The sequence below is a fragment of the Triplophysa dalaica genome, chromosome 4 (genome assembly GCF_015846415.1).
Source record: "Triplophysa dalaica isolate WHDGS20190420 chromosome 4, ASM1584641v1, whole genome shotgun sequence".
Classification (NCBI taxonomy): Eukaryota; Metazoa; Chordata; class Actinopteri; order Cypriniformes; family Nemacheilidae; genus Triplophysa; species Triplophysa dalaica.
The window spans coordinates 27,460,126-27,485,956 of NC_079545.1; the positions used below are offsets into that span (position 1 = coordinate 27,460,126).

A 25,831-nucleotide genomic window follows, 5' to 3' on the forward strand; every position below is an offset into this window, starting at 1 on the left:
AATGTTTAAAAATCAAATCAATTTCAAAAATTTACAATGTCGACATACACTTATATTACTGTTGCAGATATGACAGACATCCCAAGTCTCCCGGAAGTTCCGGGAGTCTCCCGCAAATTGATAGCGGCTCCCTGATGTCCGCAAATGAGTTAAAATATCCCGGAATCTAGAGCGAGTGATCAAGAGCGCGCATGCGAGACAGAGACTGTGCTTCAACACATGTAGAGCGCACGGCAGAAAGGGAGAGGGAGCGAGGGACCTTGCGTGTGCGTGCGTGTGTGCCTCATGAAGCGCATGTAATACAGAGAGCGTCCTGATTGGCCTGTTTCGGTAAATCAACCAATCAATTGTCAGTGTGGGCGGGCTTTTATCTCTTTTCCCGAGTCCCGCAGTATATCTAGAAACAAGAGCGCCATGGCAGAGGGAGAGGCAGTGGCGGTTCTACATTGAATCACTCCCCGGGCGAGATCCGCTCTGGGTGCCTCCCCATCTACTCCCACCCATCCGAGAGAAAAAAAGCCATGTTTTACCATAACTATATAAGTGTAAGACGAACCTTATATTTCTCAATTGCACAAATCCTTCAACAGAACATTTTAAAAACACAATTCTGCACAAATCAGTATAAGTTATCAGAACTTAAATATACTCTATGTACATAAATGTTGCAACATATGTACATGATGTACATATGTATCATGATGTAACACGACCAGAGAACAACAACATTAAAATATTAAGAATAATATACAAATAAAATATAGAAAAAATATTCTAAATAGCACAAATCCTTCATCACACAAAAGCAAATCTAATTATTACACTATTGCACTAAGAACAGAAAACACAAACTAAAACCTGACCTTTCTGGCCTTCCTTAATGCAAAATCATCAATAATGTCATCATACGAAATCTGCCCCCTATTGAGTTATTGATACTGATGATAGGAAGGCCAGTGAGCTGTTCTTGAGACATGGTTGACCTCAGGTTTAGATTAGATTAGATTAGATTCAACTTTATTGTCATTACACATATACAGGTACAGTGTAACGAAATGTAGTTTAGGTCTAACCAGAAGTGCAATTAGCAAGTGCAGGATATACAGTGTGAATAAATACAGAATACAATATTAGGAAAATAATTTACGTTGGGCATGTACTATGAAAATATGACAATCGGTATGTACTATGAACAATATATACAGAAGGCTATATACTGTGAACATTAATGTACAGGAGGTTATGAACAGATAACAATATAGACTATACAATAGTGCAAGTGACTTGAGTGTGCATTAGTTACAGACATTAGCTTTTAAAGTTACAGTGCAGTAGATGAGTTAATGTGGTTATTAAAGGTACGGTGCAATACATGAGTAGATGCAGATATACAGTCACAGTGCAGTAGATGAGTTAATGCAGTTATTGAAGTTATAGTGCAATAGATGAGTAGATGCAGTTTGTTATGCGATAGATGCAATAATGCAATAGATGAGTTACAGTGCAGTAGGTGAGTTAGTGCAGTTATTAAAGTTACAGTGCAGTAGATGAGTTAATGCAGTTATTAAGGTTACAGTGAAGTAGATGAGTTAATGCAGTTATGAGAGTAGTCCATTAGTGCAAATGAGCATTCAGTGTAATGTTCCTGGTGTGCAAGTGAGCAGTATAGAGTGCAAATGATGCGTGTAAACAGTCCGGTAGAGCAGATACATGAAGTACTGGTGTGTACAGTTCCGTCATGCATGGCAGCCCTGTAGTGCAATGTAAACATTATAATAGCAGCATTAAGTTAAAGTTATGAGAGGTAGTGAAATCAGTGGGGAGCAGAGTTCAATAATGAAACAGCTCTGGGAAAAAAGCTGTTTCCTAGTCTGCTGGTTCTTGCCCGGAGGCACCTGAAGCGCCTACCGGAAGGCAGGAGAGTAAACAGTCTATGAGCGGGGTGAGAGGAGTCCTTGAGAATGCTGCGAGCTCGACGCAGACAGCGTTTCTTCTGGATGTCCTCAATGGAAGGGAGTGTAGTTCCTGTGATGCGCTGGGCTGTTTTCACCACCCGCTGCAGTGCCTTGCGCTCAGCAACAGAACAGTTCCCGTACCAGACTGTGACACAGTTGGTCAGGATGCTCTCTATCGTGCAGCGATAGAAGTTCACCAGGATAGTTGAAGACAGTTGGTTCTTCTTCAGTGTCCTCAGAAAGAAGAGACGCTGGTGAGCCTTCTTGACCAGGCATGAGGTGTTGGTGGTCCAGGACAGGTCCTCCGAAATGTGGGTCCCCAGGAACTTAAAACTGGAAACACGCTCAGGTATGACTTGATCAACTATTGAAAAGCTCCTCTCTGCTTGAGCCACAGTGACTGGCAGAGTAAGTGTAATCCTGAGAGCAGTCCAAAAGTTGGGGTAGATCTCTGATAGATCCTTATCATGCATAAAAGTGATAAAATTCAAGGAGGCTGATGGTTTTTGATGGCTGACCAGTGACAGAGGATTCTCCAAAATACTTTAGAAGTGCCCATGAATTTGCAATTGAAATTGACATCAAAAGACAGTAGGCTACAGTATAACTCTTATGAATTGCAAATTTAAATAAACATGCCCTTACATGCCAAATGTCTGTCATGACTCATTAGACGCTTTATTAATCTAATCTAAGGGAGGAACAATTAGCTCCTTGGTTACTGCCTCAAATTATATTCTTTGTCACGCAACAGAGTTATAGCAAATGTTTGCCTTTGAACACATCCAGACATATGTTAATTTCGTTGGCTAATTACAGGGCCCAACATTAACCCCAATGATGGAAATAAATAATAACTTTACTTGTAACAGTTTTGTTGCAAAGCACAATCTTATGGTGAAATTAGATCTCGTGTTTGTTGAGTTAAGACCGAATTATTGTTGTATAAGCATCATAGCAAGAAGGCTAACAAACGTAAGAGTTAACGTTACCACCCATTAACATTAGCCCTTCATCGATGATGGATAACGTCACCGTAATCATACAGAGAGAACGTAGTTACATACCTTTATCTTTTGCTCCTTTCTCCGCTTCTACTTTGATTTTTTCTTATATTGGGCACCTGACGGCTTAAACCTTTTTCTCTCCATCGCTTTCATGTTTATCTGGCACTCGACAATCAAGACTAAACCACTTCACCTCCACATAATCGTTTTGGATTAACTTTTTTTATTAGCCATTTCACACACAATGCAGAAAAAAACGTGGAAAAATAGGCCTGTGCTTTAAAATTATGAATGAAATGTGCGTTATTTAGAAGAAAGTCAAGGTGTGACTGATTTTAGCCCACTAAATGGGCCCCCCTCCTTGTCCGCTCCATTTGGGAGAGGTGAACTGTCCATCAGGGGATCAGCCCCTCCCCTTTACAGTTTTCACACAGCTTCTGCGCTTCTCAGCAAGCAGGGGCGGCGATTTACCAATTCCCCACACAGACAGTTATATTATACATAATAGAAACCTGCTTTGCGGCGCGGATTATTTTTCTTTTTCAAGTGCTTGTGCCGCCCCCCACGTGTCGTGAAAATTTGGCGCCCCGGGCGGCTGCCCGGTTCGCCCGTGCCTAAAACCGCCACTGGGGAGAGGGCCCCAAAAAACGAAAATATAAGACACATTTTACCCAAGGCTACACGAAAGTGTACCCCTGTCTTATAAAAGTGAAAAATAATGACAGTCTTGCACGCTGTACAGTTTGCAATAGCGACTTCAGCATTGCTCATGGTGGGTTAAATGATTGTAGAAGACATGTTGAGGTGACTTCATCAAGTTTCATTTGATTTCATGTGCATATTATTCAGGTCGGCTAACAACTAGCTACATGAAAACAATTTAGACCTATTTAAAATTGCAATGGAATATAAATAAAAGCAGTTTACATAATAGATAGAGAGAAAGAGAGAATTTTATTTGTCATTGTGCAGTAGTACCATACAACGAAATTTGCTTGTGCATCATCTAAAAATACAGAGTGCTATGAGGTTGAGGTTTCTGGAAAGTTGCTAAAATCTGCGAAGCAAGCAGCAACAAAGTACAATGAAAGCTTGCAAGAAAAGTAAAAGGCATAGGATGTTGGAAATAGGCCTAGGCCAACATTTGCAGTGTGTGTAAATAGTTAATTTATTCAATCTTGTTGTTCATTTCAACTGTATTTCGTTATAAAAGTAAAGTCATGTTCTGTGGTGAAATATAATTTCCTTGGCCTCCATTTTTGTTGGGGGGGGGCGGGATCGGCAGGGGGTTGTGCTTTCGGGATACCTCCCTGAAATGCTTTTTTGCAGGTTGAGATGTCTGGATATGACATACTTGAGAAGTTGGAGAAAAAGAAAAGCAGAAGTTAATGCCATTGCTCAGTTGGATAGTGATGACAACCTTGATATTCATTCGCTACCAAGTGAGAGAAGTGATGGTGATGGACTTCAAGAAGTTGTACAAGATAACGAATCCGATTATGGATACACAGAGCATGTAGAATCCTCTGACTCTGAGCCTGAAATCCTGAGTTCACACCCTGACAGTGATCCACCAGATATTGGCTGTGATTTAAGGACTTGGTCAACAAGTAATTCAATCACTCAAACGTCATTGAATGAGCTACTGGGCATCCTACGTAGACATGGGCACCAGCTGCCAAAGGATGCACGCACCCTCCTTTCAACCCCCAAAACCGTTGAAGAGACAAGGTCATGTTTTTATATATTAACCAAAGATAAAGACCACTGCTTTATGCTTCACAATGAAAATTTTGCATTTTTGAAGGAAAAAAGGCAAGATGGAACTTTGGTATTGGATGTGCTGAGCCAAAAAGACACAAGATACTTTTTTGAGAAGCCATGTGAGTCAGGGCTATTGAATATAGTCTATGTTCAAATAAAACGGACAAAGACAAAGTTATTGCAAACCAAAGACCTTTACCGGAAGGTTGCTTGTCTCCCTTGTGAACAAGGGCATGTCCTTTTTCCTCTCCTCCATGGAATGGAGCACAGGAAATGAACACAAATAACGTATGTAATATTTACTATTATTCAAAATAGTAGTGCACTGTTAGCATCATGTAGAAAAGGAAATGTGTAGTTCTAAATTAAATAATCTAATTATGTTTCAGGCAATGGTATACGCACGTGCTGTTTGGGTGGAGAATGGGAAGCAGACGGAAGGAGTTTTGCCATTGAACTGGATTGACACAGAGACCAAAGTGGTGCGATGCCCTCTAAAAAACGTGTCTGTGGCACATAAGCGCCTTTTACAACCACAAGAGGACTGGTTAAGCTTTGAATTTGTTAAAGTCAAAGTGACATCAGGTGATAAAAAATATTTTGAATGTTATTTCTGGCTTTTTTTAATGTTTTTTTTTTTTTTTAGTAACAATACTATAATACTCAAATACGTATTACTATCGTTAGTAGTGTTTGTTTTCATTCTTGATTTTTAGTAAGCCGACAGGAGTGTGAAAAATATAATTACCACTCAGCTCAAACCGAAGAGGAGGACACAGTCAGTCAAAAGAGAATGAAGAAAAGAAGGAAAATTTGAAGATTATGTTCAAGGTAATTTATTTGGTCCTATTTAAGGACATGCATTAAACAATGAGCGTATAATGTAAACAATCACACATCATAAGTGACAAATATAATATTGGCAGGGTCAGATTTGTCTCCTGAGGAGGATGAGTCCTTGCCAGACAAGAAAAAGGGCGAGTACAGTTTAAGTTGTTTGTGTAAACTGTATTAGTATTCATCGTTATCTTACTGTGATTAATTTCATCGTGCATGTTCTTGTCTAGAGGATACAGTGTTGCTTCCGGTTCCTCCGCCAAAGATTAAGCTCTCACATAAGGGTGAGTAAAATAGCTGGGCTGAACCAGTGGTATAATTCAGTCATCAAACTTCAGGGAATGGTTGGCAATATGAGTTTTTCTGTCATTTAAGTTGCTGTACTGCTTCTGATTTTGGAATTTCTTTTAACAACCACAGGACAAAATGCAATGCTGCTCGAGTTACCTGCACCCCCAGAACTGGCTAACACCACCATTAGACAACAAGAGAGTCCTGCATCTTTAGACAGTAAATTCATGTTTTTATTTATTCTACTTGCTCACAATGCAAATGGAATATTAAGTATTTTTAAGTCTGGGTTCAAAACAAAGTATTTCAACCATTCCTGTTCCTTTTTCAGTTTCTGGATGTTCTTGTCCAACGCATCACTGTTCACCCACAAGGTCTGAATCATCAGTAGCATTTAGTCCAGAGTCAGCCAGTAAGTCAGTAAAAATTTGTTAAATTGGCTAGTACATTTTTTTTTTTCATGTCCATGATCAATTGCATTCTTCATAGTTGTCAATTCTCCTACCTCACAATGACATTATTGCAGGAGCAAAAAAACGATTTCATTGAGCTTCAACGCCTTTTTTTTTTTTTTTGCTAAGGGTCTAGGCGATCTCGCACACCTCAGTACAGGATGTTCATTTGAATACGATTACCTCTTATATAACAAAAGCTCGGGTTAAAATTGATTTCTTAATTCTCTTTGCAATACCAAACGAGACAAAAAATGCATTTTATGAAACATCTCATTTATTTAAACAGGAGCAAAGTAATGTTTTTAAATGGGTAATCCAGAGTTAAATAACCCGATTACTAGTCATCAATTTATTATTGCTTATAACAATACCGCAGCTTATGAGAACCTGCAGAAACTTTTTTTGTTTAAGACGCCAAAGCTGAAGTGAAACATTCTGATCTTATAATGGAAAACAAAATCACATTCAAAGTAATTCATGAAGAACTGAAAAAGGCAGAAATGATGATAAAATGACTGATGTCATGCAGATTGGCATCAAATAGGTTTATTCTGACTAGCATCAGTTGTCTTTCTGTTTGTGCTTTCTTTGGATGATCTTTTGAATCTCTTTCACCAGTTTCTCTTTGTTGTTTGTGATGTTTTTACCAGAGACTTCAACAAGAGGATCGATCAGTTCAGCGCTGTAGGGAAGTTGAATGATGGTATATTTCTCTCTCCACTCCTCAATTTTGTCTGCTGAAACAGAAACACAAATCACATCAGTTTCATTCAGGACTTGAGATGATTCAGTCGACTGAAAGATTTAAACTTGCCTCCACAGTTCACTGTGTTGAAGAGAGGGATGTGTATCACGGTCGGTTCTTCTCCTTTGCCTTCAAACACAAAGAAGTCTTTTGGTTTCTTTGGGTCCTCACTGGATACATCGACCTCAGGGAAAGGGAGGTTTAGATCCTCACATATTTCAGAAGCGTATGTTACTGTCTGTGATGGAAGAGAATTACAGCATTCAATTTAATGGAACTGGAACCAGAATCGGAACCAGAAAATTTCTTACGACACCCAAACTTACATTTGGAATACGTAACACAAGATACTTGATGCAATGTTGAATCAATGTTGAGAATAACCAATTTAGCATTTAGCGGCCATGTTTGCAATGCGCCTCCGGGCAGTTGTTGAGTATTTCAAACAAGACGTGAATGGAAATACTGATGTTTCTACAATCGGCAGGAAATATCCCAGTGAAATGATGCATTTAAAAATGATGCAAATCGTACCATAACGATTGTTCAGCACTGGTTTTTTCTGCATGTCTGGAGCATAAACTGTTGTGTTTACAAACTTGGAAAGAATAAGAAACACATCTAATCAGAAAATCAGATCACCTCAAGCTGATTACATCGTCAGATCTATTTTCCTTTGCTAAAGCAATGTTTTAACTCATCATCACAATGGTCTAAAGAAAACATTAAAACACAAGACGAACACTTTGCTAACTAAATTAATTCAGTAATAGAATTCAGAGCTAGAGTTTTACCTAGAAGCAGCTTTACCCCAAACACTCCAACAATGCTTTCTTCATTTACTGATTTTAGGTGTGCATTTGGACATAAAGATCATTTTTTGTTGAGTTGTGTGAACCCAAATAAAAACGTTGAAAACTGAACAGACAGTCAAAGTAAATGTTTTCATACCTCAAGCACTGCAAAGAAAACCTTTTTTATTCACATTTATCTTTTTCTTTTATTCTTAAACAACACAATACTAATGTTTGAGGTGCATTTAGGAAGAATTCCAAATATCATATTTTAGTTTTTTTATCATTTTATCATTTTTTGGTTCTCAGGTAAACTGCGGTTGTTTTTTCAAATTCAACAGACACTTGATTGGATTGCTACTTAAAATATATGTTATAATTTTGATGAAAGGCACATTTGAGGGGGTCTCTTTATTGTTTTGTTCAGAGCTGCATGCACGTTATTTGTGATTTAACAGCAAACATTATGGTGAAATGTCATTTTTAGTTTGCAGTGATGTTTCATTTACATTACTGCACAGAAAAACCCCATAAACTCCATAAAGGAAACTTTGTCAAGATAGATAAATCACAAAAAGTAATGAAATAGATTTAGATGCTTTTTGAATGTTTGGATATAATGTACGGCATTTGCACACGTTCTGTATGTTAGGTGCTCTATGTAAACTCTTGCCCTGTGATGGATTTCTCTTTTGTGCCACAGAAAGAAAAGTCCAATGAGTAAATGTAGACTGGCATGCTCATGTTTAAGGTAAACTATTATTTTAAATGAACCATACAAGTGTACAATACCTCAAAAGGATCTCCGTCGCTGAAATCCAGAGAAATGATGAGGTCAACGTCTCTCTCCTTTCTCAGCACTGACATGTAGGGTGAGTTGAGCAACAGACCGGCATCTTCACAATCTCTCGTCTCACTCTTCACAAGAGCGGAGGGCACTCCTTCATCTAACAGCATACAGTATGATTATAAACCTCGTTGTATTATTCACAATTACATAAAATACGTGGTCTTTTCTCACCTTTCATCTTGTACAGAAAGTTGTATTTTCTGCCCCAGATCCATTCTACCACGCACTTAAAAATGGTTTTTAGAGGATCTGTTTAGATTCAAAACAAGCACACTTCGCTATCAAGGTTCTTGAATCATTTTCACGTTCATCAGAGAGGTTTCTTTGATGTACACTACCGGTCAAACGTTTAGGATCACTTTGCGAAAATGTTTCTTGTGATCTTAAAAATCATATTAATCATATTAACTTCTTTCATTCGACTACCGTTTTTATTTAAAATATTATTTAGACCATAAAAGGCAGCTAATAAGAAAGCAGCGGAAATTGCTTCAATATACGGTTTAAAAAGCTTCCCAGGCTGAGATCTCAAGAAGCTAGATGATAACATGTCAAGTGTATCATTTTGCAAATTCTAGGCAAAGGGTGACTTCTTTAAAGACGCTATAATAAACCATAGAGTTCATTTATTTTGGATGCTTTTGGTCACATCATAATTCCAAAAGTTAGAATTGTGTTATTATTTTTTTGAATGTGGAAGAATTATGAATAAAGAATGACTAAGAGATCCTAAACTTTTGACTGGTAGTGTGTGTTCTGTCAAAGCAAAGTGATGTGTGTCTAGACAGCTCAACTTACCAAGTAAACGGGAACTGAAGTAAACACTCAAATGCTCAAATACCTCCAGGGTGAACTGCGTCACATTCAGTTTAGCATCAGTCGCATACGCAGTCATAGACCGACTTTCATCTCCAGTGAATTCTGTAATAGGGGAACATGAACATTACTTCTGTGTTTGGATTTATTTCTCTAACAATTCTGCACGTCTCATGGCCTTGCTCTGCATGTATTGAAGCACACTTAACCTTTCAGTTTAGTTCTGATGGTGGTTTCGTGATCAGAAGGGTCTTTGCCTTTCAACACAGAGAAATGCATTTCCACAAGAGACACGAGAATCTGTCTGCCAACGTCTACAGATGAAGGTGTGGCAGCTTCTGAAGAAAACACACGATCAAGAAATATGAACACTGACACACTGACACACTGACTGATGTATTATGTTCAGAAGTTACCTGATGCCATTTTACATTATCATAACAGACTATTTGCATATAGCCACATAAATGAAACTTTTATTTACTTGTGAATATTTTCTCAAATTTCACTCCCTCTCTGTGTGTTACATTATTAAAGAGCTCTGAAAAAAAGGAACCAGAATAAAGATGAAGACGTGGCACTTTCAGCCGTATGTTTTCTTCAGATGATTTAGAGACAGCAGCTCACACCTTTGATCTTCTCCAGAAGGTATTCTACGTCGTACACTTCATCAGCCAGACAACTGCCACACAGAGCTACAGAAACACAAGAGGACAATAAACAACTGTAACAAAAAACTCAAATAGAATATCCTCATGAATCCAGTGGACAAAGTAAACAAATCCAGTAGATACCTTAACAAAATTTTACTTCAGTAAAAAATTACTTTTTTTTTTAAACACACAATATAATACAGTAAGATACATAAAAACATGACAGTAAAGTGTGGAATTTGCGGTTGTCCTGCATGTGACCTCGCGACTAATTCAAGTCCACAAACACGATCAACAATCATAGTCAATGTGTGCATTATGTCCAGTGAGTTTTTGTTTATTTGTTTGTTTGGATGCATATGCCCTGCGTTTTTGCAAAAATAAAAACCACACATTTTCCAATGAATGTATACAAGTTTAGCGTTCTGTCGGTATCATAGATGTCATATTTTGATGGTTTGACTTTACGGAGCAATAAAAGAAGGTATTGTACAAATCCTCCCAGACACCCCTTCTGTATCTGTACGTTACCTTGCAGGTAGAGCATGTCCATTTCAGGCTGATCTCTAATCTTACGTGTCCAGTGAGAGAATAACCGGCTTCATATGGGCTGATCTCAAAAAAGACATCTGCAGATAGACGACACATCCATCTTAAAGTTATAGACAACACAAGAACATTGACTTTTTCACACACACACACACACGCCGCACACACACACACACCTCTTTCATGGAGACGTTGTCTGCATTTCTTGTCGATCACTGTGTAGATGGGAAACGGGTCTTTATTGTTGTGACCCCGCTGCTGTGAAAGTTTGCCGTCTTCTAACTTAAAAGAAAATGTTAAAATGACATAAAGATTACAATGATGGAATGTTTTTGTCAAATTATTTATTTATATATTTATCAAAAATGTTCATTATAAACGATAAGACAATAATTTTAGAATAATCAAACATTATTAGTATTAGATACTAGATACTTAAATAGATTGTTTGATCTAATTAATCAAACAAAACATTTAACACATTTCACATGTTTTCATTCACAAATCAGTTCTTTAAGGGGTTTCTGCAAAACTCCACACAAATACACTTTCATGTATATCCTCATAGACACTAAGCTGTCTAATTATTTTTGAATCCCAAAAAGAGGTTCACTAGGCAGAAAAATAGTCTGTGTATTTTTTAGATTTTGTGTATTGTTTGAGGCCAAAGTTTGATTTAACATGTTTTTGACACGAATATTTGAATTTGACCTGGATGTTTGTACAAGTTCATTTGTAGTTCTGAGAACGTGTTTGCTGTGAGAAAATGATGAGTTGTTTCGTGAATTGTGCGAAAGCAAATGAGAAAAACCGTAATAAAAATAGTAAAAACATCAAGCCTTTAAGACTAAAAAGAAACCTGTCTAAATGGTGTTATTAAGAAGAGTCACAAACCTCTTTCACAAATGCAGTGACGACGATCGCTGCCCAAACATCAGTTAAACTGAAGAGGTCTTTCTCATCGTAATATGCCATCAGTTTTATAAGAATGTCAAACGAGGTTAGATCAGGACCTGTTAGTCTCTGGATGATCTTCTCTCTCACTGAGTCCAGTTTGGAGGACCAGTCTGAGTCCTGATATAAAGACGCCATACACCTTCATAGAAACAACACACAACTGATAGTTTATCTCATTTATGACACTTATCTGTGTGTGCGAGTGTGTGTGTGTGTGCATGTGTGTGTGTGTGTGTGTGTGTGTGTGTGTGTGTGCATGTATGTGTGTGTATGTGTGTGTACCAGGTGGATCCAGAGACTCCGCTCAGATAGAGAACACAGTCCAGAAGACCCGTCTCTTTAAATCCATCCAGAGATCCCAGTAAACCCAGCATGGCTCGTTCTCCTCCTCCAGAACCCAAAGGTGCGATTGAAAGAATGTAAACTTCTTATGTCCCCTATCTAAACAATATTCTACGGTTGAAGAGTCTAGTCGACGGAACACACAGAGTTTGCAGATCTGGAGACAAAGTTTGACACAGAAACAAGTGCTTGTTCAATCAGAGTCCAAAGTTTATTGTATTAAGGACTAATACTTATACGTTTGCATCAGGAGGCGTCATATAAAACCACCAAAACAGTGGAAAATCACCAGACTTTCTGTTTAGTCTTTCCTCCTGAACAATCAGATATGATTACATATTTAATATAACAATAACAGAACAATCGTCCATAGGCATCATTAGGAACCTTGGTATGGAGAACAACAGATGCTTATATCAACATAAGACAGCATGACATGATAGAACTTTCAACGAGGTTAATCAAAAGTCCTGTGTCCCTTTAAAGAACAAGGTGTTAATACAAAATCTTTAAGAAAATGATGCGGTTTTCTTAAGTGGTTTTCCTTCTTGAATATTCAGAGTCATTTGTACTATTAGAGACATTTGTTTAGGCATCGCAGTTACCATCATCATTTAAAATCATGTCTGTTGTAAGCAGTTAATTTCTCTCTAATTTTACTTCTTAATTTAGGATTATACCAGTGATTATTATACTTATTAGGATTAGAATAATCGTTGTTCCACGCAGTCTACCTGGCTGCCTGAACGGGTGCCCTGGCCTGTTAGGTTCTATCATTTAAGAATTTAAGAATATCTGGGCCAAACACAATAAGGGCTTCTGTAAGTGTGCACGCAGTATAGGAATTGATATCTAAGAATTCCATGGGAAATTTGCATTTAGGATAACAATTTTTCCCTTTTTCCTTTCAAGAATAGAATTTGGCCCTCAATGCACCTCAGGGGAAGCTACAGAGTCAGCACTGTTGGCTCAATGGGCCTGCTATCTTCTTGCTTTGGGTGGCCCCCACCTCACGAAAGGTAGTTCTTTCCTCAGCTTAGTCAGTGCTTTCTGCACCCTGAGGTGTAGTAAGGTGAATCCCCTGTTGAGATTCTATGTTAAATTGGAGCTTGCCTGCTCTCCTGAAGAACACAGATTCAGTCTGGAAGCGTGTATCCACTGTGGCTGGTAGTCCGTCAGAACTTCTGTCCGTGTGAAGGCAATCACAGTCGCAGGTCCGTGGTACTTTGGTTCTCCAACCTTTGTTGGCTTCAGATTCCTCACAAAAACTTTTTGTCCTGGAACAAAGTTATGAGTAGGGTTTTCTGAGGGAAGAGAAAGGCACAAAGAAACATCAGCACATATCGAATTTAACTTTTCGACTAGGGAGGTCACGTAGTCTTCCTGGATCACCTGAAGATCACCTAAACAAGAAATACCAGACCGGCCTTTGACCCAAGGGGTCGGGAAAGGTCTACCCATTAGTACCTCGAAACGGTGACAATTTTGTCGTGGAAGATGGAGTCATTCTTATTTCTGCCAAGACTGTGGGCAATAAATCAACCCACTTTCTTCCTGTATCGAGTACAGCTTCTGTTAGTCATGTTTTCAGTGTTCGATTACATCTCTCCACGACTGCTGCACTTTGCGGATGATATGGAATATTAAAATGCCAATCAATAGACAATGTTTTTGCTAAGAGCTGTGTTACCTTTGACGTGAAACTCGTCCCGTTATCCGATTCCAATCTGGCCGGTACGCCCCACCTGGGCACAATCTCCTTCGTTAAGATTTTTACCACTGTTTTAGCATCTTCCTTTGCGCATGGAAATGCTTCAGGCCACTTTGAGAATCGATCAACAATTACCAAAAGATATTTCAGATTACCTATCAGCGGCATGTGCGTAAAATCAATTTGTAAATGTTGAAAAGGAGCTTCCGGATGTGTCAATGCATCGTGCTTAGCTGATTTGTGCGGATTTACCTGAACACTTGTTAAGCATGCATCCAAAACAAGCTTTGCTGTTCTATGAACATCGGCTATACAATACAATTGATTAATTGCATGAACTACTTTTGCACAACTGGTGTGAGATAACCCATGGTAATGTCTTATTAGGATAATTAACCCTAATTTCGGTAGTGCTATTCTACCCTGTCCATCTCTTATGATCCCTTCCTTATCAGGAGTGCAAACATTTTTTCTCCAATGCTCTAAGTCTCCCTGTGTTGTTTGACTTTGCAGGAATTTGATATCAATGTCAGATACATTCGTTATGTGCACCGTCATTGCTACCTTTGATTCATTTTATGGATGAAATGGTGATTTAATCTGAGCTTGGGCTGCTGCCTTTGCGGCTTCATCAGCCCTTCTGTTGCCTATAGTCTGTTCATCCTCCCCTGAAGCGTGACCCTTGACCTTTACTATGGCCACTTCGAGCGGAAGCTGAACTGCTTCAGTTAACTGTTCTATCAGATTTGCATGTGCAATTGGCTTTCCATCAGCAGTTTTAAAACTTCTCGCTTCCCACATTTTAGCATAATGGTGAAGAACACTCCACACGCACTTGGAGTCTGTGTAAATTGTTACTCTCTTTCCTGTCATCAGCTCACAGGCCCGGATTAATGCTATCAACTCTGCAGCTTGAGCCGAATTGTAATCTAGAGCAAAAGCTTCTTTTACCTCTCCTGACTCGGAAACCACAGCATAGCCACAGAGGTAGACACCGTCAGATGCTTTTGAACAAGACCCATCAACATAAATGTGTTCTCCCCCCTCTAGGGGCGTATCCAACAGATCGAACCTAGAAGAGTAAGAGTTGGTCAGTTCAAAGATGCAATCATGTTCAACATTAAAATCTGCCATGTCTACCATACCCAAAATACCCAGCAAAGCAGGATTAATATTTGCTGTAGTTTCAATGCTAAGATTTTTCGTTGCCAACAGAGTAGCCTCGTAACCTGAGCGTCGTTGCGCTGTCATGTGTTGTGTTTGCATGTTGTGTAAAATTACACCTACCTGATGGGATGCATATAATATTAAAGGGTGTGACAGCACAGTTTTCTCAGCCATCTGTACAATCAGAGCACATGTCGCTACAGCACGAAGACATGCTGGCATACCTGTGACTATGTTATCTAACTTCTTAGACAGATATGCAACTGGCCTATATGTTGAGCCATGAAGTTGCAATAGGACCCCTAGAGCTGCACCCGCTGTCTCCCTAACATGCAAGTGAAAAGGCTTGGTGTAATCCGGCAGGCCCAATGCTGGTGCTGTCGTGATGGTTGCTTTCAAAGCATTGAAATGTTCATCAGCTTCCGCAGTCCACTCCAATGCTGTGTTTGGCGGAGCTTTGTGATCTATCAGAACCCTCAGGTGCCTATCGTGAATCGCACAGTCAGGTATCCACTGTCTACAATAGTTAATTAGTCCCAGAAAGCTTTGTAGCTCCTGTACTGTTCATGGGGACTCAACCTTTCTGATCAGCTGGACCCTATCTGTGGATATTGCTCTGAGACCTTGCATCAACACATGTCCCAGATAGGTTACCTTGGATTGAAACCATTGCAGTTTCTCTTTCGAGGCTTTAAAACCTGTTTCGGCAAGTACATTGCAAACAATTATAGATGCTTTTTCACAGTCCTCCTCCGTCTCCCCCGACACGAGTATGTCATCTGCAAACTGAAGCACACACACTGTTGAAGGCAGTTCTGTGCACTGCTGCAGAAAAGACAGCAGCTGAGTCTACATAGCCCTGAGCAAGGCGTTTCCATGAATATTGCTGCACCTTAAATGTAAATATTAACAAAGGCTGAGTATCTGGGTGTACAGGTACAGAGAAAAAGGCTGCACACAAATCAATTACTGTAAAATACTTGTGCGAATGTGGCACTAAATTCATAACAGTTAAAACATCAGGCACAATTGGTGCGAGTGTTATGATTAACTGATTAACTGCCCTTAAATCTTGAGTTAATCTCCAAGTTTTCCCATCCGCTTTTAAAACAGGATTTATTGGTGTGTTATATGGTGAGTGTGTTTGTTCGAGGACACCCTGCTTGACAAAGTTTTCAATCAAATGTTGAATGCCTTGTTCCTTATCTTTAGACAAAGGGTATTGTTTAATGTAGACAGGTTTGTTTGTTTTAAGTTAAGCCCTATAAGGTTCCATGTCAATGAAACCAGTTTCATCCCTGAACTGAGACCATAACAAAGGTTATAAATGATGCCCCAGAAGTGAATAGAGGGGGTTTCAGAGGGGGAGGAGGGTTAACGTTTTTGATTAAAGATTAGAATGAGGTAATTAAATTAAAAAAACAATGATAAATAGTTTAAAATAAATACTTCACCACTGTGTGAAACTATTAGAATGATCATTTTTAATATCATGCCGACCACGTAAAGAAAGGTTATCGGGAAAGCCCTAATATGGGCGTGTTTTATGCAAATGACTAACAGGACTAGAATGCTCAGCAACGTCATCAAAAGGCAACACTGTAGCTTTATAGCGCTACTGTAACTCTCTGGCAATATGAAAATACATTTTTATTTTGTCAACCATGTGAAGATGTGTTGTGTGGGTTTAATCTTGTATGTTTTTATTCCCATATGTGCCGCCATAAACATTTTTGAGGTAAAACTAAAATAATGAAAAAGAATGCCTCTTAAATCTTTATTAGCTATAACATCATTAGCTAAATTAATGAATACTCACACACATATGTAAACCCTTCTAATAGCTGAATATAATTCAAATAAACAGTGAATAAATTCATTCATCATCTCTAATGTGATATAATAACAATGCAACAAAATTTAAATGACAGATTTACATAAAACAATTTAAGTATTAATGATCATTTAAAATAATCAAATAACCTTTCACTATGTAGGAATGTTTACGTAACATGGCACGCGATGGCAGTTGGGTGATTTTCCTGAACATGTTTGCTAACTTTGGATTGGAATCTCTCTTAAGATGGTGTAATAGTCCATCTTTTTGTATTACAGATATGTATAAGAAATACTGAGTATACTGTTAATGTTCAACACAGTCTCATGGGAATTTGTGACATTGTCACAAACTATAATCTATTAAATCAAATTTTCCCTTTTTTTGTGTCACCCAGCACGACTTTCCATGTCTATCCCTTTGAAGGTCATTCAATGGATTTTCAGAAAGTAAGGGCCTTAAATCACATTAAAAAGTCTTACATTTTATTCCTTTATGCATTTTTGAAGAAAAACACAATGAACCAGTTTTGAGTGGCTGGTGCAACATTTCTGTGGGATAAATGAATGGAATAATCAAGATAAATGAATTGTTTATTTGTCATACACTCTAAAAACACGACTTTAAAAATGAATGAAGCAGTTTGCATCAGTATCTTTATTATAAGACAACTTATAATAAAATTGAGCTCACCTGACAAACTACATTGACTTACGCACATAATTTTATATTTAAAGGTATTTCAATCGACTAAACTGTGTTTATTATACAAACGATTATGGTTAACATAGAAAAATGAAAAAAAAATGCCTTTTAAACTGTGAATTCAACTGAATAATAAATGTCAAATAGCACAGATGAACTACTGTAAAAGGAAAGAGGTGCGCTTTATATACGGTTACATAAATATATTTATAAATATGGTGGATTTATACCACAAGAAAAGAGAGGATCCATGCAAAATGGAATGCAGCACAATATTTATTTAACCTTGATTATTTAGTTTTTGTAATAGTTGAAGGCCAAATTTGGGGATTATGATTATTTTTAGATGAATTAAACAGCCCTTTTAACCACAGAAAATAAATTGCAACAAGAGCAAGATCCAGCTTGCCTCCAGCATCTAAACGTAAATAACTTTCAATCAAATAAGCATTTCAACTAAATCAAATGCCCTTACGTAAAACAGTGACCTCTTGAAACTGCCAACATAGCCAAACCTCTTTAAATACTTACAGGAAAGAATACTAAATATTCACACACACAGATCCTGTCTACATCCAGTTTTTATTGTGTATTGATATTAGGAAAATGTCTGAATGACTTTATTTACACAAGTATCAATCAGCTTTATCATTGCTTAGATATTGACTGAACCGATGAGCCTTTAAAACTTATATTTAAAAAGGTTCAATAGTTGGGAAGGAAGGAGGCGGGAACCGGCCAACATTTAAATACATTTTAATCAAAATAAACAAACAATAACACAGATCTAAAATGCCAGCAGCCACCTCACGGTCGACTACTGGCCACAAGAATATAAATACACACTTCAAACAAATGTCCGGGCCTGGTCCTCTCTCGTCCCGTCGCTCGTCCTCTTATGCTCCCAATTTCCTCTGTGAGATATGCGGGACCGGTGTGCTTACAGCTGATCACTCACGTCACCGGCCCCGCCTCACGGCTCCCGTCCCGAATCCCCCACCACAATATACTTAGTTCTTGGATTGTCTTGAGTCTTCACGACCAACACTGTCATCAATAACAGAACAACAATACTCCGTCACCCACGTTCTGAAACTAGATTAATAGTCTTCAAACCTGTTTTGCCAAAGAAAGAAACCTGTAATATGACAAACTCAGAAGAGAAAGAGAGGCCATTGAAGAGATCTACAGTAGTTCACCCAAAGATTCTGTCACACATTTATCCTGAAACATGTATTTGACTTTTTCAACAGTATTACACAAAATAAGATTTCACAAATGTCTCAGTAGTTTTGGGTTCACAGTGGAAGTCAATGAGTTCCTTCAGTCCGTGAGTTTCTTAGTATCCTTGTGTCATCGGATTTTCTGTCACAAATTGTACTCCTTAACATGACACTTGTGAAGGATCGAGATGAATTGTGAACCTGTAACTGTTCTTTAGGCTCAGCACTGTTGAAATAAAACAGCATGTGCTGGGTTAGGTGTGTTTGAAGCTGGTTTGACCATCTTAAATCAGCTAAGAACCAGCACATGACCATCTTAAACCAGCACAAACCAGCACAAACCAGCAGCAAAACATACCAAACCAGCATGTGCTGTTTTTTTCAACAGGAAGACAGGATCACAAACAGAAGAATATTAGATGCCATTGACTGAAATACTTTTACTTTATTTAACTTGAGTAAACTGAAAACCTTTCTGTCAAAAGATGCTCTACACAGGCAACAAGACTGCACGACATTTCTAAATAGTTTGTGTTACCTCTTAATCGTTTGTAATGAACATGCAGATTGTGTTTTCTTCTCTGTTAACTCTGTGTAAATTCTTAGATATGTATACCACACAAGTCTCTAATGTGTTCACACCCAAATGTTTGACGTGATCAGAGATTGTTTTTTACATTCATGTGAAGTGAATCAGATGTGAAACAAGAAAAAAGTTTGATTCACATTAGGCCTACATTCATGTCATTGTCATTCGCTGTGCCTCATGCATCATGTATATTGTCTTCATCTTCATATCAATCTGCTATAACCAGTAGAGGACTATAACAGTCACATCAATAGTGGGAGGCACCAGATGATCATCACCAGTGTGTGCCAAACTCTTTCAGTTTAGTTTTTACTGAAATGAAACATCTCTCTAGAAGTGCTGTGGTTTATAACACTGTGAAGCCCAGAACACTCCTGCTGACAAAACTGAACAATGTGAGTTTTTAATTTTTTTATTACAAATCCATCTTGTTATATACAATATGTCATTATGCCAATAGTTGTGTTTCTGGTAAATGAAACATTTTAAGACAGAATGTATCCATTACTGGGATTATGACAAATATTATTATTATGGTTTTAATTAGAGAGGTTATAAATGTGAACTTAACTTATTGAATTTTGGTTTTCTTTGAGTGATTTTTTTGTTTATTACACAAGAATCATTCACACTAAAAGTGAACAGGTTAGTTGTCCTTTCAACCTTATTTGCCCTCAATTACTTTAGGGTACTGTTCCGGTGACAGCTTGTACCTTTATCTTAGAATATTAGTTTTACTTTGGAAGTTTAGCATAGCGTGTAGACTTCACATATTACGTTTTCAGACAATATGACAGTCAAATTTTTGTTATTCTTTTCTATCAGCCTGAATCTGTGACATTTTAGCCATTCTGTTTTCTCATCAGGTTCAAACACTTGAATCTTCAGCTGCTGCTGCTGTGGTTTGTCAACTACAGAGGTCAGTATCCCGTCATTTTGTGTATGAACCATTTCTGATTTTCATTGTGAGGTTGAGTTATTCCAGTTCTCGACTGTATTTGCAGGAGCCACCGATAAACCTGTGTCAGGAATACTGGGAGGGGACGCCACCCTCTTATGTGAATCTGATGCCACAGACATTTTCAGGCTTGATTTAAGCAGGATAAAAAGCATCATCGCTTGTCAGAATGAAACATGTGACGCTGAGAGTGACAGTCAAAATGGCCGAGTGTTTAAAGAAGGAGTATGTGGCTTCATCATCAAAGGTCTGAGACTGAGTGATGCTGGCAAATACATTCTGAGGGTCTATAACCATGATGATCAGACACTACAGCGGACGTACCAACTTTGCATTCAATGTAATGTCAAAACTGATCAAATTTTCAGCATGAACTTGTCAATCCTGTAATTGTCAACGACACAGAATAGGCCGCTTGAGTTCATATTGCTTCATTCCAATATAGGCTTAACAGTGGCATGATTTCATTTGGTCCCTAAATGTCCTAAATATGTCCTTATGGTCTTTTGGTTTCCCCTCAGATACGATTTCTGTGAAGAAAGGTGAGCCGCTGAAGTTGGACGTTCTGTTGTCCAACGCTGATAAAGTGGAGCATAAGGGCAAGAGAACCACAGGTGGGAAGGTGGTCTGGAGCAGAAGCCACGGCGTCAGGAGCGATCGAATGATCATCACAGACAGAAAACTGATCATTAATAATTTCACAGCCACTGACACTGGAACGTATGAGGCTCTGGACTCTGAAGGACAAATCTTGATCATGGTGACAGTGGACATCCAGAACAACTTTGATACAAGTGAGGATTTTTGACAGTCCTCTTAAATTAGAAAAACAAATGAGCTCTGTCGTAAAAGACAGTTTATTTGAAATTGAGACTCTTGGCTAAAGTCAAGCCCAAACCTTCCACGAAATGAGTTTGAATGTGTAATTCATGTTTTTATAACATCAAGGCTAGACTATTGTTACTCTTTATATGTTGGTGTGGATCACTCATTTCTTCAACGTCTACAGCTGGTCTTAAATGCATCAGCTCGACTTTTGACTGGGCCTAAAAAGTATGAGCACATTACCCCAGTGTTAGCTTCTCTACAGTGGCTTCCTGTTCGTTTCAGGATTGATTTTAGATTTTATTATTTGTTTTTAAGATCTTAAATGGGCTAGTGCCGGTCTATTTATGTGAGCTTTTGAATGTACACATACCTATAAGAGCACTTAGGTTGTATAATCAGATGGATCTTGATGTTCGGAGAACCAGGTAAGAAATATAGGTGACCAGGCTTTTTCAGTATGGCACCAAACTTGCGGAATGGTCTACCTGTACGCTTAAGAACTGCTCAATCTGTTGGAATTATAAAGGCATTTCTTAAGACACACCTGTATTCTTTTGCTTTTATGTCAGACTGAGTGGAGACATTGTGATGTTTTTATTTTTATTAGTGTCATATATTTATACATATATTTATGTTATTATTACTTTTACTTATTGTATTCGTGTTGCTTTTGTGTGATTGTCTTTGGACATTGTGAAGCACTTTGGTCAACAATGGTTGTTTTTAAATATGCTTTCTAAATAAAATGGAACTTGAACTTGTTACATTAAGATTTGAAAGTCAAATGAATTCTACTGAATGACTGAATACTCTTTCAATGTCATCTACAGCATCTAGTGCAGAATCAGAAATGAGCTCCACACAACAATGTAGTGAGTAAAACTATGTAAAGGTAACCCTTAAACAATGGTATGAAAAAAAAAAAAATTAAAATTGCTCTCTTTTCAGCTTCTCTACTTCTAGAGATTTCCTCAGTTGGACTGGTTTTGCTTTTGGTGGTTCTGGTTGCTGGTACGAGAAAAAAGATGCAGAGATGTTCCAGGGGTTCACTGCACTGCTACAAAGGGGTGTGCAAGATCGGTTTTGGTGACCCTTAACCACCTACCAAAAAGAAGCTAAATAATATTTTAGTAAGAATAATACATTGGGTTTCCCCGTGTCATATTGTATATAGTAAATAAGCCTCCAACATTTTAGAAAGCAGTTCAAATTTAGCATTCTCTGTTCTCAATTTTGATACCACAGCAAAAACATGAAAGCCTAAGTTCAAACATTTTAAAAGACAAGTAAACGGCCATTAATCAAATGAGAGCAAATAAACAAATTATGAGCAATTACGAGCACAAATAAAAACAATAGAACAAAAAAAAAAAATGAAGAAAGATTCAATTGAAATTGCATATAACACTGTGTAGTCTTCACTGTAAAAAAACAAATTCATCCCTATTGATGCTACAAAGGTTATTCAGTCAAAAGCAATGAGTGATTTTATCTTTGTCTATTATAGTTTGATTAACGTTTAAGTATTTTTTCTGTAGCGTGATATCCGAGTGAAATGACATCTGCAACGCATGTAGAAACGAAGAAGCAAAGTGCAGCTGTGACCAAATACACATCTGGTTCCTCGGCCCAGATCTGGTCCACCCTCCGCTGTTAGATTCTGAATAGAAGAATAAATTTGGCCTGTAGATGATTAAATTCAGGGCTGTGGCCCACTCTGTGTACATTAAGGGAGAAGATGAACTGTGGAAAAGATTTGTTCACTCAACTTGACTCCCTCAAATCATCCAAAGAGTCATTTTTGATGCATTGAGTTAAAGGTCCAGTGTGTCATTTTTTGGAGAGTCACAGTACATAGATACGTCTTCAGATGTGTATAAAGTAATGAAGCGTAACACAATGAAGCGTTATGTTTATATTACCTTAGAATACGCTATTTCTATCTACATACACCGCGAGTCCCCCTGCATTTAATTCGCCATGATCCTTCATCCGTTGTAGTGTTTTGCGGGGGGGGTGGACTGATCTGTTGGTTCCAGAGTAAATACACTGCTCAGTGTCTGTGCCACGATTGCACACTGCAGAGTGTATAAAGTGTTGAAGTGATGGTTGAATCATAATGAACACCTGCTGTTAACAAACACTTTGCCATGAATAGTTTAAAGCAGCAAAGTTGTTAACACAATTTGTTTTCTTTTTTTTATGGAATTATTCTGGCAACACCAGCTGGCAGTTTCTCTCTGTGAAAACTATAACAAATTGTACTCGTTGACATGAGGGATGAGAGGGTTACGGGACAAGGAATATTAGTGTACATCGCATTGACTCACTCTCACTTTCTTTTTATTTGAGCTAACTGAAAACCTTGGTTTCTAAATATCTGTTAGCAACATAAGTTCACAACATTTCTAACTAGTGTTACAATCCTGCTTCCTTTTGCAGGTTTTGTAGTGTTGTGTCAGGATCGTGGTAGTACCCAAGTGTTTAGTGTGGAGAGAGTCACGTTGTTGTTTTTTTCATAGTGTGCCACGTGCTCTCTCCGGTCTTTTCTTTGTCGCCGCCCTCTTGTTTCCTCATTTTTGATGATGTAATGATTTATGCCCTACACCTGTTCCCTGCCTGATTTTGTCCCCTATTTAATCTCTTCATGTTTTCTGCTTTGTGCCGGTTCATTTTGCTTTTTTTCGTATCTGAATGACATACAGGATTATAGGGCTGTGACAATATGGCGATGTATCGATGTCCTTCTCCATGCGATACGAGAATCGATACGCTGCGTCAAATATCAATATTTATATTACTTAATAAAACAAGACGCTCTGAATATATTTTCGAGCCTTATTACATCTTGGCTCCACTGGGTGGTGCTTAACACGCAAATGAAGGAAACGTGAAAAAACAGTCTGAGAAAGAGTTTAGGATTGCGTGTAAAGAAAAATATGCTCCATGCAGTTGCTGCACTGAAATGTTTTTAGGTTTATTTTAATTAAGCTGGTCAACACTAAGATGCTCCCAGGTTTAAATAAGTGGCTGTTAAATTTAGAAATGCCAGTATACATTTTTTTAAATGTTTTAAATGTGTCAGTTTACAAAGATAAGCTTTTAATTCAAGCATAAAATGTTTAATTTACTTGAAATGTTACTCATGTTGGTAATATGTTATTCATTTACCTAATGAAAAAAGTTTTGTGGACTTGAATAAAGAGACAAATGTTGCACTCAAATTTAAAGTACAGAAAGTGAAGAGTTTAGAACTGTTGCAATAATCTGTATATTTTCACTATTAAAGGTGTCATGATCTGGCCTTCATTATTGTTTTATACTTTTGTGTGAGGTCTACGCATGGACTTTCTGAATACTGTCCAGCATCCTCGAAGATGAGGGGGATGACAATGAAGACGCCATTCTTCCCCCAAAATATTATTACTTTTTGTTACCTGTGCCTTGTCACTTTTGAACCTGTATGTGCACTGGAAGCTTCTGTCAATAACGAGACAATGTTTCTGGCGGGCTTTCACGAGAACGTGCACAGATCTTGTCGGTAATGTCAGCTGGTAAACCAACCGGCCACCCGAAAAGCACTCCATCTCGTGCAGGTCCCCTTCGAGACAATTGGAATGGACCTGGTCGGACCGTTAGAGCGATCTGCACATGGGCATCACTTTGCGTTGGTCATAGGGGGCTATGCAACGCGATACCCCGAGGCAGTGACACTTTGCAATATTTCCGTATGTAAATGTAACAATTTATTATTAAATATTAACACTTGTAATAGAAGAGTTAGTTTCGCCTTTTTATATTGGACCTAAGTTACAGTTGAAAGAAAAAGTATGTGAACCCTTTGGGCTTACTTGGATTTCTTCATAAATTGGTCATAAAATGTGTTCTGATCTTCATCTAAGTCACAAAAATAGAGAAACACAGTCTGCTTAAACTAATACCGCACAAACATTATACGTTTTCATGTTTTTATTGAACACAACATGTAAACATTCATAGTGCAGGGTGGAAAAAGTATGTGAACCTTTGGGTTTAATAACTGGTTGACCCTCCTTTGGCAGCAATAACCTCAACCAAACGTTTCCTATAGTTGTACATCAGACCTGCACAACGGTCAGGACAAATTTTGGACCATTCCTCTTTACAAAAGTGTTTCAGGTCAGCAATATTCTTGGGATGTCTGGTGTGAATCGCTCTCTTGAGGTCATGCCACAGCATCTCAATCGGGTTGAGGTCAAGACTCTGACTGGGCCACTCCAGAAGATGTATTTTCTTCTGTTGAAGCCATTCTGTTGTTGATTTACTTCTATGCTTTGGGTCGTTGTCCTGTTGCATCGTCCATCCTCTGTTAAGCTTCAGTTGGCGAAGATGGTCTTAAGTTTTCCTACAAAATGTCTTGATAAACTTTGGAATTGATTTATCCATCGATGACAGTAATCCGTCCATGGCCTGAGGCAGCAAAGCAGCACCAAACCATGATGCCCCTCCACCATATTTCACAGTTGGGATGAGGTTTTGATGTTGGTGTGCTGTGCCTTTAGTTCTCCACACATAGCATTGTGTGTTCTTTCTAAACAACTCAATTTTGGTTTCATCTGTCCACAGAATGTTTAGTCAGTAGTGCTGTAGAACATCCAGGTGCTCTTTTGCAAACTTCAAACGTGCTGCAATGTTTTTTTTGGACAGCACTGGCTTCCTCCATGGTGTCCTCCCATGAAGTCCATTCTTGTTTAATGTTTTACTTATTGTAGATTTGTCAACAAAGCTGTTAGCATGTGCCAGAGATTTCTGTAAGTGT

General features: G+C 38.2%; 1 protein-coding gene, 1 long non-coding RNA gene and 1 pseudogene across 2 annotated transcripts; 2 read left to right on the forward strand and 1 right to left on the reverse strand.

The window, feature by feature from the left end:
• Positions 1–4,875: 4,875 nt before the first annotated feature.
• Positions 4,876–5,704, forward strand: LOC130419608 (uncharacterized). Its single transcript, XR_008906521.1, has 4 exons — positions 4,876–5,014; positions 5,116–5,311; positions 5,443–5,557; positions 5,653–5,704. It is a non-coding gene; the product is annotated as an uncharacterized LOC130419608 (long non-coding RNA).
• Positions 5,705–6,870: 1,166 nt separating this feature from the next.
• On the reverse strand, positions 6,871–13,894 carry LOC130418765 (cytosolic phospholipase A2 gamma-like; annotated as a pseudogene).
• Positions 13,895–19,434: 5,540 nt separating this feature from the next.
• LOC130418766 (uncharacterized) lies at positions 19,435–22,130 on the forward strand. Its single transcript, XM_056744850.1, has 6 exons — positions 19,435–19,642; positions 20,114–20,166; positions 20,252–20,452; positions 20,727–20,999; positions 21,864–21,905; positions 21,982–22,130. Coding segments are annotated over exons 1-6 (720 nt in total). The 5' UTR covers positions 19,435–19,640.
• The last annotated feature ends 3,701 nt before the right edge of the window (positions 22,131–25,831 follow it).

Bases quoted from the DNA above. Each gene is read 5' to 3' on its own strand.
- LOC130418766 (XM_056744850.1), top strand. The intron at 20,167-20,251 runs GTCAGTATCCCG...CTGTATTTGCAG, and splicing joins GTGGTTTGTCAACTACAGAG to GAGCCACCGATAAACCTGTG. The intron at 21,906-21,981 runs GTGAGTAAAACT...CTCTCTTTTCAG, and splicing joins GAGCTCCACACAACAATGTA to CTTCTCTACTTCTAGAGATT.